Source organism: Canis aureus, chromosome 5 (genome assembly GCF_053574225.1).
Source record: "Canis aureus isolate CA01 chromosome 5, VMU_Caureus_v.1.0, whole genome shotgun sequence".
NCBI classification, from domain to species: Eukaryota; Metazoa; Chordata; class Mammalia; order Carnivora; family Canidae; genus Canis; species Canis aureus.
The window spans coordinates 52467834-52485449 of NC_135615.1; the positions used below are offsets into that span (position 1 = coordinate 52467834).

Consider the following 17616-nt stretch of genomic DNA (forward strand, 5'->3'; position numbering starts at 1 on the left):
AATATTAGAGAGCATTTCTATAGGTTGTTGTGAGGAGGCTGTGTGGACAATGAGATTAATACAAGATGGGGTTGGGTAACTGGTGTATAACTGATGGAAATTAAAACTGGCAGGGATTCTTTTCCTTTTGAAGGCAATTTGGTCTGATGTTTGTGAAAGGGAGAGCTAATAATGTTTATGTTGAAACTCTTAGAATGTAGCTGTTTCCAAGCAGTTCTTAAATCCTGTTTTTTCTTTTTAACCTTTTCAGAAAACACTATCTTCAGAATAGAATTTAGGAAACATGGAAAGGTTTTCAGGCAACATTGAGAGCCCTGTTGAAGTTGGTTACCACAAACTCATAGTTACACTAATTTGCTCAATTGTGTGATACAAAGAAAGTGCACAGTTGGTATGACTGTGGATTACAGCTTTGCCACACCAGGTGTAAAAGAAAGTGCAAGGAGGTCTTGGTAATTGGCAGGAAGGTGGTTATAATGAAATCCATGAGGTACAAAGAGAGAAGCAGAGACCAGGAAAAACAATGGCAATAAGGTGGAAAGTTCAAGGGAGTGTCAGTCTTGGTGAGACTGACTGGCAAGTATAGTTGGAACAGTGGAGAGAGAGCCCTGTGTGGTGTCTATCTTAGCGTTCTCTACTGGTTGTCCTTGTGATTGACCACTCCTCGGTTTCCCTTTTTAGGAATTTTTCTTCTGCCAATCTTTTATATGTTGGTTCCCCTGTAGTACTCTAGGTTCTTCTTTAGTTTCTTTTCCTACACTTTCTAATGTAAAAGATGCAATTGCTCTCTATATGCCCATTATTCCTAAGAGTTTCCCTTAGCTCAGTTTTCTTTCCCAAACTGCACCCTTATTGTCTACTTAACGTTGCTACCTAGATGTCTCAAATTCATCTAGCCCAAAAGTGAGCATTCCATCCTCTGCTCCAAATCTTTTTCTTTTCCTGGGCTCCCTAGATCAGTAAAAAGTACTTGCTAGAGACCGAGGCTTGGGTGTATAACTCTTAACTGTTCATCATATAGTGTATCATCTTTTACTTAGACATGCACTGTCCAGAACAGTAGGCACTAGTGTCATGTGTGTAGTCCAATTTGAGATGTACTCTAAGTGTAAAATATACTCTGGATTTTGTATATTTAGTAAAAACAAAGAAAGCAAAATATATTAGCAATTTTTATTGATCATACATCAAAATTATATTTTAAATTTATAGGATATGTTAAATTTGATACATTATCAAAATTTAACTTATTTTTGCCCTTCAAAACATGCAGCTGCTAAAAATTTATAGATAATCTATGGTTCTCATTTTAGTCTCACTATTATATTTCTGTTGAACAATGTTGATTTGGACTATTGAGATTTCTAACAGGTCTCTGCTTCCATTGTTGCCACCACCTCCAATCTCATATCACTCTGATTTCATTCTGAACCACACTATAAGCAATCCTTTTATCTGTTCCAGCACTAATCTATTTAAAGCCTTTTCAAAAAAAAAAAAAAAAAAGCCTTTTCATGACTTCTCCTTTCTCCATATCCTATCCTTCAAGACCTTGCTCATCGTCTATCTTCATCTTTATCCCTTACACCTTCATTTTCATATCCCCAAATGAGTTCTGCACTGTTGGATCATTCTCTCTCCCCCTTCTTACCTGGTTAATGCCTACTCATCATGTAGAAAGGCGTTCTTTCAGGAATGCTTTCCTAATCACTCAAGAGTGTGATAAGTGAACACCTCTTATATTTTCTCTTAGCTCCCTATACTCTAACCTGTACTTAAATTATGTTGTACTGTCTCATTTTGTTTTTTTAAAAGATTTTATTTATTTACTTGAGAGTGAGAGAGAGAGGACGCACACACAGAGGGAGAGGGAGAAGCAGACTCCCTGCTAAGCAGAGTCTGACGCAAGGCTCAATCCCTGGATCCTGGGATTATGACCTGAGCTGAAAGCAGATGCTTAACCCACTGAGCCACCCAGACACCTCTATAATGTCTCATTTTGTTGTCCCTGTCTTTCCTCTCATGTATTGTAAACTCTCCCAAACCAGTAACCAATGTATACCTGGTGCCTGTTATAGGACTTTGGCATCTAAAAGGCAAATATAAGTAAATATTTGTTGAATGAGTGATTTTAGTTTTCAGAGGATGAATATTTACTGGTTACATTGTGGGAATTATGGCAAGGGAATGGATTGAATATCTGAAATAGGAATAGAGAAGCGCCTGGCTGGCTCAGTTGGAAGAGCATGGGACTTTTGATTTCAGAGTTGTGAGTTCAAGCCCCGTGTTGGGTGTAGAGATTACTAAAAAAAACTAATAATAATAATAAGTTTTTAAAAAGAAATAGAAACAGAGATTACTGGAGTTAGATGTTTTGTTTTAGGGAATGGAGAGGCCTCAATCTATGTTTCTGCCTTTGTTACCCCATAAATAACAGATGATTAGTTTTCTTATAACATCTTTATTGAAATATATTCACAAACCATACAATTCACCCATTTAAAAATGTACAGTTGAATGCTTTTTAATATGTTTATAGAATTGTACAGTTATTACCACAATTTTAGAACCATTTCCAGGAGTGATTTGTTTTTAAAAGCCTCCAAATAATTTTGACATGTCCATCTAAGTAGACTTCTTTCCCCTTTCCCATGTACTCCTCATCTGCTAAGACATCAGTGGGTTAAGAGAATGACCATGTCATTTATGTTTTGTATCTATTAAATTACCCATGACTGTGGAAAGATTTGTCATAAAAGAGTCAAGAATAGATGGATTCTACTGAGAGGTCAGTGGATACTAGGAAAGGAGATACAATGGCAGAGGCAGAGTTCAGGAGGGTAGAGGCACAGTTTATATTCCTCAAAAAAACAGTATTTATACTTGATAACAGTGATGATCTCACAGCATTTGTAAGCTCAGAATCCACCTCCTGACCCAGCGTCTGTGAGCTATGGGAGAATAAGCACCCCTGTATTTAAGAAGACTAAAGAGGAGCAGAGCACTGTCTTTGTTTGGGGAAGGAATAGATCTACCATTTTTTTTATCTGAGGAGGTCAAGGAAAGTATCTAGGGAGGTCAAGGAAAGTTTTCAATAAAGATGTTTGAGATGCAGGGCAGTTTGTTTACCATGGAACAAATTGAGGGGCATGGAAGAAGTGCTTGAATTGGGGATATAAGACTGTCGGATGGAATTCGCTGGCTGCAAAGTTTTCACAAGAGTAAGGGTAAAGATTTGATTGATAGGGTGGCGGGTGAGGAAGAGATCGGGTAGTTGCTTGCCTCTTTGGAGTTGACCAAGACTTGGATTGGTAAGATTTTAGATTAATAGGCTGGCAAAAGTTATTAGTTATATTAATAATAAATTGGAAACACTTTATAACCAGTTAGGAAAGAAGGCTTAGGAAAAAATGACGTCCAAAATAACAGGTTTATAATATACCACTGAAGTCAGTAACTTGTGGTACCATTCATTAAAGGAGACAGTTGACAGAGGAGAGAAGCAGGTTATAACTTAATGTTTAAGTGCTCTTTTTTCCGCTAGAATTAACCTGCAGATAACTAGACTAAATCTTCTAAACCATTTCTATAAAAGCCTCTTTCCAAAGGGAAATGATAACATAAATGGGGCACAATAACATAAAATGGAAAGGCTTGTTTTATAGCTTTATTAAATCACTGTGATAAGTAATTATTGGACTATGGGTATACTTAGTATATGAGGTGTTTTTAAATTGTATTGATAACTAGTGATAATTGCAATACAGTATGAGTTTTGTTTTATACTAAAAATTAATATGTTATTTTTTAGATTTTTATAAGGTTTCAAATCACTGCTTAAAAGTTTTTAATGTATATATAAGCTTGCTTTTGTAATATACATATTGATATTTTATAGAAAAAATGGTGTGTACTTATTCAGAAGAATTACTGGATATGTATTTACTTTAGAATTGTTGAAAATTAAACATTTATTTTTCTTTCCGTAGTCTAAACCCCTGATACCTCTTCAAAAAGAGACTGATTCAGAGACCCAGAAAATGGTGCTCACTAACTACATGTTCCCTCAGCAGCCAAGGACTGAGGATGGTAGGAATTTAAGAATCTCTTTTCTTTTAAAAATTCAAATACTAACAAATCACAGCAAAGGTGTGAAGTGAATTTTAAGTCTCATAAACTTTTACCAGTTTGAAGGGAATTTGGAAATAAATTTCTGAAAATGAGAAAATAAGTCCGTATGTCAGAGTTGTAGATAGTTGAAGTTAGAGATACATATAGACCAAATGCTTCCATAAGTGATTCCTTGAAATTGTTTAATTCAACTTCATCTATTATAGATCTCTCTCTGTTCTTCCGCTAAATGTTAGGAATGCATGTCAAGTGTTATGTAATTACAACTATAGAACCAGGAATTATTTTGTTCTTTTGTTGTAGACTAAACACTATGCTTGGATCCATATACCAGATAAAGATATAATATGTAGAATTCTGACTAAAGGGTTCTTATGTTTTACCTAGAAAGGGAATATATATACTTTACTATTTTTCAACAGTTTTGGTATGATAAAGCCTTTTAGATTAAGGAGCAAAATTGTTTTTAGTACATGTTGTTATGTGTCTATGTGTAATGTATATTTTATGTTACACCTAAAGATATAATTTTTATGTGTATATTTTTCTGAAACCAGTGAAAATCATTATGGCCCTAAGTTATTTATAAATTAACTCTTAATACATAAAAACACTGAAGAAAATCTAAATTAATCATTAATTTTAATTTATAAAATATACCACAAGCAAGTTTTTTTTTTTTTTAAAGAATACTTTCTTTTTTTTTTAAAGATTTTTATTTATTTATTCATGATAGACATAGAGAGAGGCAAAGACACAGGCAGAGGGAAAAGCAGGCTCCATACAGGGAGCCCGACACGGGTCTCAATCCCGAGACTCCAGGACTGTGCCCTGGGCCAAAGGCAGGCACCAAACCGCTGAGCCACCCAGGGATCCCCTACCACAAGCAAGTTAAATAAATTCTTGGACTTCGGTTTCCTTCATCTTGGAATAATGATAATAGTATATGTTTTGCAGGAGTTTTGTACAGATGAGAAGCACTGGATATAAAGTGCTTATCAACACAATGGCATAATCAAATTGGATGTTGTTATTGTTTTGGCAGGTTCAGCCACCAGTTTTGTAATTCTTAAATACATTAAAAATTAAAATCGGGGATCCCTGGGTGGCGCAGTGGTTTAACGCCTGCCTTTGGCCCAGGGCGTGATCCTGGAGTCCCGGGATTGAGTCCCACGTCGGGCTCCCGGCATGGAGCCTGCTTCTCCCTCTGCCTGTGACACACTCTGCCTCTCTCTCTATCTCTCTCTCTCTCTATGTCTATCATAAATAAATAAATAAATCTTTAAAAAAAATAAAATAAAAAATAAAAAATTAAAATTAAAATCATTTAACTTCTGTTCCATTATTGGTGATAAAGAACTCATTTATCTGTGCTAATTATTTCTTATTCTTTGCAAAAAGGAATAAAAGACTTGATAAGTTATTTCATGGGAATATATAATGAGATTTGGGTAAAACAAAACTATTTAGCTTTTGAATTGAATTATAAGTTAATACTGTGAGAAGTCAGATATGAGTACCTTCTTTCATTGGGGATCTATAACTAATGCTTAGAGAATAGATTTATAAGCACGATTCCTTTTCCATATATTTAAATAAATCCCCAATTCCCATATTTAGCAATATAACTTAGAAATATCTATCCATAACAAAATATAGTATACTTCATTTTAGATAGTCAATGTTGAAATATTGTTTTATGCAAGTACTCTGTATGTGCATTAGACAAGTTCAGGGGCACCTGGCTGGCTCATTCAGTACAGTCTGTGACTCTTGATCTCAGGATCTTGAATTCAAGCTCCTCATTGGGCGTAGAGATTACCAAGAAAAAAAAATTAAGAAGTTCAAAATAGATATACCAACACTGGCGTATGCCCTTGTTTGTGCATTACAGGAAATTTAACAAGTGTTTGGAAACATCAATAGGTGTTTTTTTCCTTTGTTTGCTATAGTCACTGAGACTCATGTTTCAATTTTCCACTTCATCTCTAAAGGTGATTTCTAACAGTATTTCAGTTAGCTACATAATTAATATATTCAAATAGTTATTTTTTTTTAATTTATTTATTTATGATAGGCACACAGTGAGAGAGACAGGCAGAGACACAGGCAGAGGAAGAAGCAGGCTCCATGCACCGGGAGCCCGACGCGGGACTCGATCCCGGGTCTCCAGGATCACGCCCTGGGCCAAAGGCAGGCGCCAAACCGCTGCGCCACCCAGGGATCCCGAAATAGTTATTTTTTTACATGGGATGATAGAGTGCTAAAATAGAATGTTAAAATATTTGTGAGGAAAGAGAAGAGTGAATTCTTAGTGTAGAGAAGAGACTTTAATGTCCTGTTGCATGGGGTAGCAAATTATTTAAGTGAAGAACCATTTAATAAATATTTTTAATAAACTAATTTGGATTTTATTTTATTTTATTTTATTTATTTTATTTTATTTTATTTTATTTTATTTTATTTTATTTTATTTTATTTTAAACAGAGACAGACAGAGCATGAGTAAGGAGAGGGGCAAAGGGAGATGGAGAAGCAGACTCTGCTGAGCAGGGAGCCTGACATGGGGCTTGAACCAAGGACTCTGGGATCATGACCTGGGCCCAAGGCAGACACTTAATCCACTGAGCCACCCAGGGGCCCCCATTTAATAAATATTCTTTTTTTTTAAATTTTTTATTTATTTATGATAGTCACAGAGAGAGAGAGAGAGAGAGAGAGAGAGAGAGGCAGAGACACAGGCAGAGGGAGAAGCAGGCTCCATGCACCGGCAGCCCGACGTGGGATTCGATCCCCGGTCTCCAGGATCACACCCTGGGCCAAAGGCAGGCGCCAAACCGCTGCGCCACCCAGGGATCCCCCATTTAATAAATATTAAAGGCTTCATACACCATAGGTTTTTGTTGAAGCTACTTGATGCTGTTTAGTGGAAAAACAGATGATATGTAAACAGATGAACATAAGTGTGTACTAATTCAATTTTATTTATGGACAGAGAAATTTAGATTGCATGTAATTTTCATGTGTCATGAACTAGTTTTTTATGTTTTGGGTTTTGGCCTCAACATTTAAAAATTTTAAAACCATTCTTAAGTGAGCCCAGATTTAATAGCTTTTGGTCCCTGTCGTATGGGGTAAAAAGGCAAATTGGGAGATTTGGTTCTTTTTTTTTTTTTTGGATTTGGTTCTTATTCTCATTTTTTGCTGCTTTTATTTCAGAAAAATAATAAGAACTGGTAATTATTAGAAATCTAATACAGATATCACTCTGAAGGAAGATCTTCAAATAAAATTATTTTTTCCCTGGTGATGGAACCAGAGTGGAGGACATATTTAATCTTTGATATTTTTATTATATTAATGTGTTATTAGTGTTTTGTCTACCTGCTTTTGTTGCTGTCATATGGAGACTTCAGAATGTTATTTTCCTTTAATTTTAACTAACATTAAAATAACCAAGCATGATTCCAACAATGAATAAAACTAGGCAAAAGCATATGTGTAGTTTTTATTTGAGTAATGAACTAAACTCTATAAATGTGAGATACTGTTGAAGGCCCTTCCACGGAATAGTCAGATAAATATCTTCTGTCATAACACTTTTTGTTCCAATAAAAGTGATTGACACACTGTGGCCCATGGGCCACATCTGGCCTGATACCTGTTTTTGTGTGGCCCACAAGCTAAGAATAGTTTCTATAGTGAGTATATACATCATTTTGATGATAGTCGGTACCATTACTCCATCAGTAAGAACTTCAGTCTTCTCATTTACTGTATAACAGAAAATGGTACTCAACTATTAGTATATTTTAAATTTTGTCAGAAATCTTATGGAAATTTGATTTCTCTCATAAGTACCTACTATAGTATTCGTGATTTTTGTCTCTTGGTTCACAAAGCTTAACATACTTATTATCCAACCATTTATAGAAAAACTTTGGTGACTCCTGCTCAGAACTGTTCTAATCATGGATATACTCATGCCTTGATCTCTTTTACTGTCTTCTCTTTTCATGATTCAGATTTGCTTAGCCTCCTATCATTTCTGTAATTTTAATTTATTCCCTTAGTGTTTGTTCATACTTCAGGGAAATTTATTTGTGATATGAAAATTAGAAGCAGCAAAATAAAATCTTGCCCCTTTCAATTTTTGATTTGAGAGATGTATTTTAGAGTAGAAGAGTATTAAAAGGAAAAGTTTGAGATACACTTATATGTTAAGTTCTTGGGGCGCCTGCCTGGCTTAGTCAGTGGAGCATGTGACTCTTGATCTCAGGGTTGTGAGTTTGAGACTCATCTTGGGTGTAGAGATTACTTAAATAAAAATAATAATCATATTCTGAGTCCTTTTAGAGTTTACATGTTTCTCAACGTATTTCATTATAGATATTATTACAAGGAAAGCACTATAACATAATGCACTTAAAATAGCGAATCAGAAACTGCATTGACATGCCAGGTGGGAGAATTTCTTTTCAAATTCAAGAAAAGCTTTTTCCTTTATCACAGTGCCTCAAAGAAATAAAAAAAAATACAATGTTCTTGGCTTGGAGTTTTATACTCTCTAAGGGAAGAAATACTTGGTTTACATTTAATTCCTTCCATTTTTATCGAGCGCCTATGTGCTCGATAAGCAGTGTATTAGATCTAAGTATTTAAAGATAAAAATCCTTGCTTCAAGAAGCTCATGTTCTTTGGTGCCCGGCTGGCTTAGTCGGTAGAACTTGAGACTCTTGATCTCCAGGTTGTGTTTGAGCCTCACGTAGGGTGTAGAGATTACTTAAAAATCTTTTTAAAAAGGGGAGGGGGAGGGCAGCAATAGCTCTTCTTCTAAAGGGGGATAATGATGGATAAATTCGGAAGAGAAGGCATGGTATTTTGGGTTACATGGAGGAATTAGTGTTCAGTGGGAAGTATGCATCCATGTAACTGTGTAGTTGGAGAAAACTGGTTGTTGAAGAAGGATTCAGGGAATTATCAGTCTGAGTGTTTTGATTTCATTTCTTTACTCATTAAAATCAAAGAGAAAATTGCCTCTAGCGGCTGGGGGAAGGGTGTTTGTGGAAGTGATTTGTGGTGAGAGAAAAGACTAACTAGAAATAAATAGAAGGATTCCTGGACACCACTAAAGATGGAGCAAAGACTAGGGAATACCATAAATTTGTGATAGTTCTAAACAACAAGGTGATGTCACTTTCCTCTGGTAGAAGTGAGCAGTCCAGAGCATATAAGGTAGATGATTGAAATAGTACATTATTGTGACTATAAAAAAATACTAGAACCAAGTATTGAAAATAAAGGAAAACTGAAGACAAAAACTCAATTCCCCTCGTTTGTATTTGGCTTTGTGGCATTCTTTGTTTGGACAGAATGTTAAAGAAGGTAAGAAGCACACAATAAGGACTTAAAGTTAATGATAATTATGCTACTTATGCATAAGTATTCAAGTTGACCACATATGGGTATTCCAGAAATTTCATTTTTTCTATTAACCAATTTTGGACACTTTTAATCCCCTTTGTTTTGAGTGGGTATAGTCATTTTCTTTTAGTGGGCAGAAAACTGTGATTTTATCTTGTATTGCACACACTTCTGTACAGTGATATATAATATTTAAATGGATTGATTTTTAGAACTTAGATTTTTTTAGTTGCCTAATAAGTGAAAAACTGTAACAGTTGTTATTTCTTTACCTTTAATATTAATATCACATAGCAGGATATGTAGTGTTGAGTTTATATTAGATTTTCAGTTTTTCTTACATTTTGATATAGAAGATATCTTGCAAGCACTTCACTTAGTAAAGCTATACAAAGTAGGGGATCCCTGGGTGGCTCATCGGTTTAGCACCTGCCTTTGGCCCAGGGCGTGATCCTGGAGTCCCGGGATCAAGTCTCACATCGGGCTCCCTGCATGGAGCCTGCTTCTCCCTCTGCTTGTGTCTCTGTCTCTGTCTCTCTCTCTCTCTCTGTGCCTCTCATGAATAAATAAATCTTAAAAAAAAAAGCTATACAAAGTGTAATGTATAATGCAAAGATGTAATTATAAGGCATCAGGGTAATCTTTTTTAACCAAAATAACTGGCTTTTCTTTTGTCTTTATCTCCTTGTCCCTCATACGTAATGAACAATATTGGAATTGGGCAGATTATTCTGAATGCAAAAACTTGGATGAAATAATTTATATATTACCATGTTGTATATGTGCTGCCAAAGCTAGCACTATTACCATGCTGCATTTTGTGAGGAACTGCACAAAAATCCCTTATCTACTATGCTATGATTGTTAGATTCTTTTCAGGAACCCTTCTGGTAACAAGACAAATTAGCTTTAGGGAAGAAAAGATATGTGATTAATATTGTAAAGAAATACTAGACTCACAGCCTAGCTGTTAATGTAACATTTAATGCTGCCGGTGTTGACCAGTCTTGACTTACCTTAATGTATATAACTCAAAGAAAATTACGAGTGAGTAATGGTTTTTCTTAATTACAGTAATATATACATTTTTTTTATTTTTGTTTGTTTTTCTCTAGTTATGTTCATATCAGATAATGAAAGTTTTAATCCTTCACTGTGGGAGGAACAGAGGAAACAACGGGCTCAGGTGGCATTTGACTGTGATGAAGACAAAGATGAAAGGGAGGCACCTCCCAGGGTGAGTCCTGTTCTTCCTTCAAGTTTGAAAGAGGTCCACTGATACTTATTTGGTGCTACTTACCTTACTGTGCTGTTTTGGGAGATACAGAGAAGTACAGGTTTCATTTCTTGCCCTCAGGGCACTTGAAATTTTATCGATCCTATACATATGTCATGTGAAGGAATTTGAGAACAGCATAAAACTATATGATTATAAGCCATTTTATATAAAAATAAGAGAAAAACACATTATTGTTTTCCCTTTTCCTTTTAATTTATTATTTATATTCTAGGAAAAAAGAACTCTGTTACGAACTTTTTTTTTTATGGGATTGAGAATCTGTGTTGCAGTGACAGAAGTAGTAAATAATTCATTTCCCACTTACTCATGGAGTAATTATTTTTCCCTTACATAAACTAGCTGAATCCAAAAAAATGACAATTAGACTGACTTTGGAAGTATTTGTTTCCTGGTGTATAAGACGGTTTATAAATGTGGGAATTTTTTATGTATCTGGATAAATATCTAGCTGGAAAACATAACTGTTTTAAAGCCAAGTGATGGTGTTGGCAATACCCACACCATAAATCTTAAAATGGAATACATATACATCTGCTAAAAAAAAAAAAAAAAAAGCATTCAAAACATTAGTTAAATCTGTAGCTATAAAGGCTTTTACTTTTGATAAAACCATTCTTTTATTGTCTCTAAAATGCTTTCAATGATCTATCATCTGTGTTTAAAGTTACCCCTAGGAGCCAGATAACAAATGTAATTCAGATGGATTGTAGATCAATTTTTAGTTTGATGTTAGAAATATTTATCCATTTTTCACATTTTACTTATTTTGTTTTTCTAGGAGGGAAATTTAAAGAGGTATCCAACACCGTACCCAGATGAGCTTAAGAATATGGTCAAAACTGTTCAAACCATTGTACATAGATTAAAAGATGAAGAGACTTATGACGATTCTGGAAAAGATCTGAAACCACATGAAGATCAGCAAGTTGTAAATAATGATGTGGGTGTGAAGGTCAGAAAACTCCATTTAAAAGAGTTGACTAAAACTTATTGCAAGCTTTTTAAAACTTTAAAATAATAATTGAAAATAATGGTCCTTTTTGTATACATGATAATGTCCTCCCAAATTTCGGGTGTTATTCTCAGCTACCTGAAGTAAAAGCTGGAATAATCAGCAAACTCTCTAATTGCTGTTATTACCACTTCAGTATGGTTACAGATGTTCCACGTAGGCAGGATAGCGTCAACATAGCTTTTAAAAAATCTTGCCTGAACCAAGAATAAGATAAGGAATGTCAGAAAATTCATTGTTATGGAAATACTTTTTTTTCCCCCCGTAATAACATTGATCCACTCTACCCAATTCTAATCTTAAATATAATTGCTATGACATTATTTTTGGAAGATGTTTCAGAAACCTACACAGATCCTTAAAATTTGTGTTCCTTTAATGGACTTTTCCCCTCCACATTATATCACAGAATCCAGTTTTCTCGTGTCACTAGAGTTACTATTCCACAGTCAGCAGAAAACAACCTAACCATCCTGAGTTCAAGCATGCTGAGCTAAGTGACTCACTCATGAACAGCTTGGCTGCTTAGGTGTAGCCTCAGGTGAAGTGTAGCCTCAGCTAAATTATCAAGCTTAATGTGGTTCATGAACCTTTGGGGCCACCTGTTCTCCCAATAAGCATTTTATCTGTGACTGCTACAGATGTCCATGTTTAAAGGTCCCTTGATTTATCCAGAATAGGAATATGTGAAGCTACTTTTACGTGTCTATATGCTTTTAGTCATCTCTACACCCAGTGTGGGGCTTGAACTCATGATCCTGAGATGAAGAGTCACACACTCTTCCTACTGAACCAGCCAGGCATCCTACTTTTAAATTCTAATCTGAACTACGGTACAAAAATAGATACAAAGTGTTAAGGAATGTGAATTCTTTATCTCTTCTTTTATGCAGACTTCAGAAAGTACCACTCCAGTAAGAATCAAAGCTGATGAAAGAGAAAAGTATATGATAGGAAACTCTTTACAGAAGACCAGTGAATCTGAAGCTGAGATTAGTCCTGGAAGTCTACCAGTGACTACAAATATGAAGGCCTCTGAGAATTTGAAGCATATTGTTAATCATGATGACGTTTTTGAGGTAACTGCTTTGTGATTGTTCTCTGAAACAGCTGTAACAGTCTTAAAAATTTTGTATCTCATTGTTGCTACTAAAGATAAGATGAAACATATCAAAAGCAGAAAATAGGCCAACTCATTTGAGAAATTTCATGGTATTTGCTATAGTATCACTCTGAACTGAAAACTTTATGCCTGTATTGCACTCAGGTGTTTACCATGGAAATTAGAGTATGATGTTTCTATTCTAATTATTCAAAATATGTCATTTCAATTGCTTAACAATGAAAAGGTTGCCATAGGTATATTTATTTATTTATTTTTGGTATATTTAAATTATTTCGCTTAGTTAAGCATTTATCGTTGATTGTGAAGTATTTTTTTTTCTTGAATGTCTGAGAATTTTTTTAAATTTCATATGGTTAGCATACAGTGTTACGTTAGTTTCAGGTGTAGAATATAGTGATTCAACAATTTTATATATTACTCAGTACCCATCAAGAGCACTCGTAATCCCATTACCTATTTCACTGATCCCCCTACCCACCTCCACTCTGGTAACCATCGGTTTGTTCTCTATAGCTGAGAGTCTGATTCTCAATTTGCTGTTTTTTCTTTGTTCGTTTGTTTTGCTTCTTGAATTCCACATATGAGTGAGATCATATGGTATTGGTCTTTGACTGACTTATTTCACTTAGCATTTTACTCTCTGGAGCCATCCATGTTGTTGCAAATAGCAAGATTTTAATCTTTTTGATGGCTGAGTAATATTCCAAGTGTGTGTGTGTGTGTGTGTGTGTGTGTGTGTGTTCCTTTGAGTAAATACCCAGTAGTGGAATTACTGGATCATATGGTAATTCTGTTTTTAATTTTTTGGGGGAACTCTCACACTGTTTTCCACAGTGGCTGTACCAGTTTGCATTCCCGCCAGCAGTGCAAGAGGGCTCCTTTTTTAAAAATATTTTGGATACTAACCCTTTATTAGATATGTTATTGCAAGTGTCTTGTCCCATTTGGTAAGTTGTCTTTTTTTTTTTTTTTTTAAGATTTTATTTATTAGAGAGAGTGCACGTGAGAGCATGGGGAGTGGGGAGGGGTAGAGGGAGAAGCAGACTCCCTGCTAAGCAGGAATCCCCATGTGGGGCTTGATCCCAGGACCCTGGGATCATGACCTGAGTTGAAGGCAGATACTTAACCGACTGAGCAACCCAAGTGCCACCCAGGTGCCCCTTGTAAGTTGTCTTTTAGCTTTATTGATTGGTTCCTTTGCTGTGCAGAAGCTTTTTATTTTGATGCAGTCCCAGTGGTTTATTTTTGCTTTTGTTTCCCTTGCCTCTGGAGACATATCTAGAAAAATGTTCTGGGGCACCTGGCTGGCTCAGTTGGTAGAGCACACGACTCTTGATCTCATGGTTGTGAGTTTGAGTTGGGTATAGAGAGTACTTAAAAATAAAATCTTAAAAAAAGAAGAAAAAAGAAAGTGTCAAAAAAATTACTTCCTGTGCTCTCTTCTAGGATGTTTATGGTTTCGGGTCTCACATTTGAGTCCTTAATCCATTTTGAGTTTTTTTTTATGAATAATATAAGAAAGTAGGCCAGTTTCATTGTTTTGCATGTTGCTGTCCAGTTTCCCCAACACCATGTGTTGAAGAAACATTATTTTTCCCATTTGATAGTCTCTCCTGCTTTGTCAGTGATTGACCATATGATCATGAATTTATTTCTGGGCTCTATTCTGTTCCATGGATCAGTGTTTCTAATTTTATGACAGTACTATTACTGTTTTGATCACTATGGCTTCATGTAGTCTATGTTGAAATATGTGATTTTGATACCTCCAGTTTTGCTCTTGTTTTAAGTAGACTCCACACCTAATGTGGGGTTTGAACTCATGACCTCAGATCAAGAGTCGCATGCTCTACTATCAACTGAGCCAGCCAGATGCCTCCCATTCTTCTTTTTCAAGATTGTTTTGGCTATTTGGGATCTTTTGGGGTTCTATACAAATTTTAGGATTATTTATTCTAGTTCTGTGAAAACTGCTCTTGGAATTTTGAAACTGATTACATTATAGATTGCTTTGGGCAATCTGGCCTTTTTAACAATATTCTTCCAATTCATGAGCATGGAATGTCTTTCCATTTGTGTCATTTTCAATTTCTTTTATCAGTGCTTTACAGTTTTTAGAGTTAACCTCCTCAGTTAAGTTTATGCCTAGGGGTTTTATTATTATTATTATTTTTTTTTGGGGGGGGGGGTTTATTATTTTTGATGCAATTGTAAATGGGATTGTTTTCTTAATTTCTTTTTAGTGTATACAAATACAACAAATTTCGGTATAGTGATTTTGTATCCTGTGACTTTCTGTATTCAGTTTTCAGTTCTATTAGTTTTTTGGTGGAGTCTGAGACTTTTTCTTTTAAAAGTTTCTTCTAGTGGATCAATAAAAACTGTAGCTTTTTTTAAATAGCTTTATTGAGGTATAGCTCACATATTACATAATTCACCTATTTATTTATTTTTTATTTATTTTTGAAGATTTTATTATTTATTTGGGAAAGAGAGTATGAGAGAACACAAGCAGTGGTAGGAGCAGAGAGAGAGTGAGAAGAAGCAGCAGATTCCTCTCTGAGCAGGGAGCCCAACGCAGGGCTCCGACTCAGGGCTCTATCCCAGGAACCTTGGATCAGGACCCTAGAAATTAAAGCTAGATTATAAACTAAAGAATTATCTACATTAAACATAATCATTGAAGAAAATATAATCCAAGGGCAAAGAGTATGAAAGCAAAAAATAAGAGCTAACTGCAAGAAGATTAATTGATGTGAGCACAGGAGACAAACGGGGAGGGAATGTGGGAGGCCATAGCTCCCAGACGCCAGGTGTAGTATAGGAGGAAATCTCAGCAGCTGAAAGCACTGCACGAATCAAAAATTAGGACAAACCATTTGTTCTTCCTTCTCCTGTTCTCTTATTCTTTGCATTCATTGTCTTTAGGTCCTGTTCATTCCAAAATTTCTGTCAAATTCTTTGTTTCTTTATCAACCATCACTGCCATTGCTTAAGGACAGATTTTTTTTTCTTTCAGACTTCGGATAGCCAGATCCCTTTCTGCTGGTCTCTTTCTCTTCCCTTACATTCTTAATACCAGAGTTACCATTTATTTATTTATTAAAGATTTTATTTATTTATTCATGAGAGCCACAGAGAGAGAGGCAGAGACACAGGCAGAGGGAGAAGTAGGCTCCATGCCGGGAGCCCGATATGGGACTCGATCCCAGGACCCCGGATCACACCCTGAGCCGGAGGCAGACGCTTAACCACTGAGCCCCCAAGACGTCCCAAGAGTTACCATTTTAAAAGATAATCTGATGTTGTGAATTCCTGGCTTGGCAACTTCCAATAATGACCAACACATACTTGAGTCCATATTCAAAGCAAAACCTTTCCCTGTTTAATCCAATCTGACTTTTCTGTGTCCTGCCAGTTATCTGAGCTCTGGCTACATGGAGTTGGCATGCTCTACATACCTTCTCTTATTTCCATTCTTTCATCTGTTCAGAATGTCATGCCTCTCTTACGTTGCCCTTCACATCTCTTCCTTCCCTCTTCACTTTCTCTTCCTATTCTACTAACTAGAAGTATCTTTCCATTATAGTACAGTCCTGAAGAGGGTTTGGCAAACTGTGTCCTGTGGCCCATATCTGGCCCATTGCCTGTCATTATATGACTTGCAAGCTAAGAACTGCTTTTACATTATTAAATGTTAAATAAAAATCAAAAGAAAAAGAATATTTCTTGACAAGTGAAAAATTCAATTTTCGTGGCACACAGCCACATTCGTTTGTTTATGTGTTGTGTATGGCTGCTTACGTGCCACAGTGGCAGAGATGGGTAGTTGAAATAGACCTTCAGGCCCTCAAAGTGTAACATATTTATGATCGGGCCTTTTTACTGAACTAGTTGGCTGACTCTGGTCCATATCTTTATTAGGTCACTTATGAGTACCTAAAAGTCTTAGTACTTTTAACAGAACAATGTTTAAGACTTGTCATTTATTTTCATCATATTATTTTTTAATTTTTGTCATTAGGAATAATTTAACATGCAAAAGATCTATTTTTATATACAATATTTACAACATTAAAATATCTCAATAAAAAGTTGTTCACTACCCACTCCTTTTGTTCACTAGCCCCGTGACCTAATAGCTTTCAGTGGCAGATCATCTGTGACCATTGCCAAATATTAGAGAAAAATTCGTGGAGAATAACAAAAAATTCCGTCTTCAAATTGGCCAAAAATCGCCATTAAGTCATTTTAATAGAATAACACGTCAGTCCTTCTGACTCCTTGGAACCTGATAATCTTAGAGGGAATAAATGTGAGAATTAGGAAAAGACTTTCAGTTGGAACACCTTGACTAAACTGAATTTTTTAAAGACAGTTTCTTATTGTTAATTTTTTTAAAGACAGTTTCTTCTTATTGTTGTTTTTATTATTGTGTTTTTGTTACTCTAGCACTTGGCATAGTACCAGGCATATAATAATCATTAATATGCTTGAATCATTAATACACTTGACCTTGAATTAAGGCCTCCCATGGAAAATTATCCCATAGTCACTTTGACATATTGGTAATAATTGCCATAGTTTTATATCTGTATTTTGAAAAACTTAAATCATATATTA

General features: G+C 35.4%; 1 protein-coding gene across 13 annotated transcripts in view; it reads left to right on the plus strand.

The window, feature by feature from the left end:
• The window catches only part of ERBIN (erbb2 interacting protein), a 118731-nt gene that overhangs the window by 80933 nt on the left and 20182 nt on the right, over nucleotides 1-17616 (plus strand). For 11 of the 13 annotated variants that reach the window (XM_077897986.1, XM_077897985.1, XM_077897988.1 and 8 more), the window contains 4 exons: nucleotides 3990-4089; nucleotides 10671-10792; nucleotides 11634-11807; nucleotides 12761-12946. In XM_077897986.1, the coding sequence (XP_077754112.1) occupies nucleotides 3990-4089; nucleotides 10671-10792; nucleotides 11634-11807; nucleotides 12761-12946 (582 nt within the window). The remainder of the gene's footprint in view (nucleotides 1-3989; nucleotides 4090-10670; nucleotides 10793-11633; nucleotides 11808-12760; nucleotides 12947-17616) is intronic. The other 2 variants (XM_077897987.1, XM_077897995.1) reach the window with 1 other exon arrangement.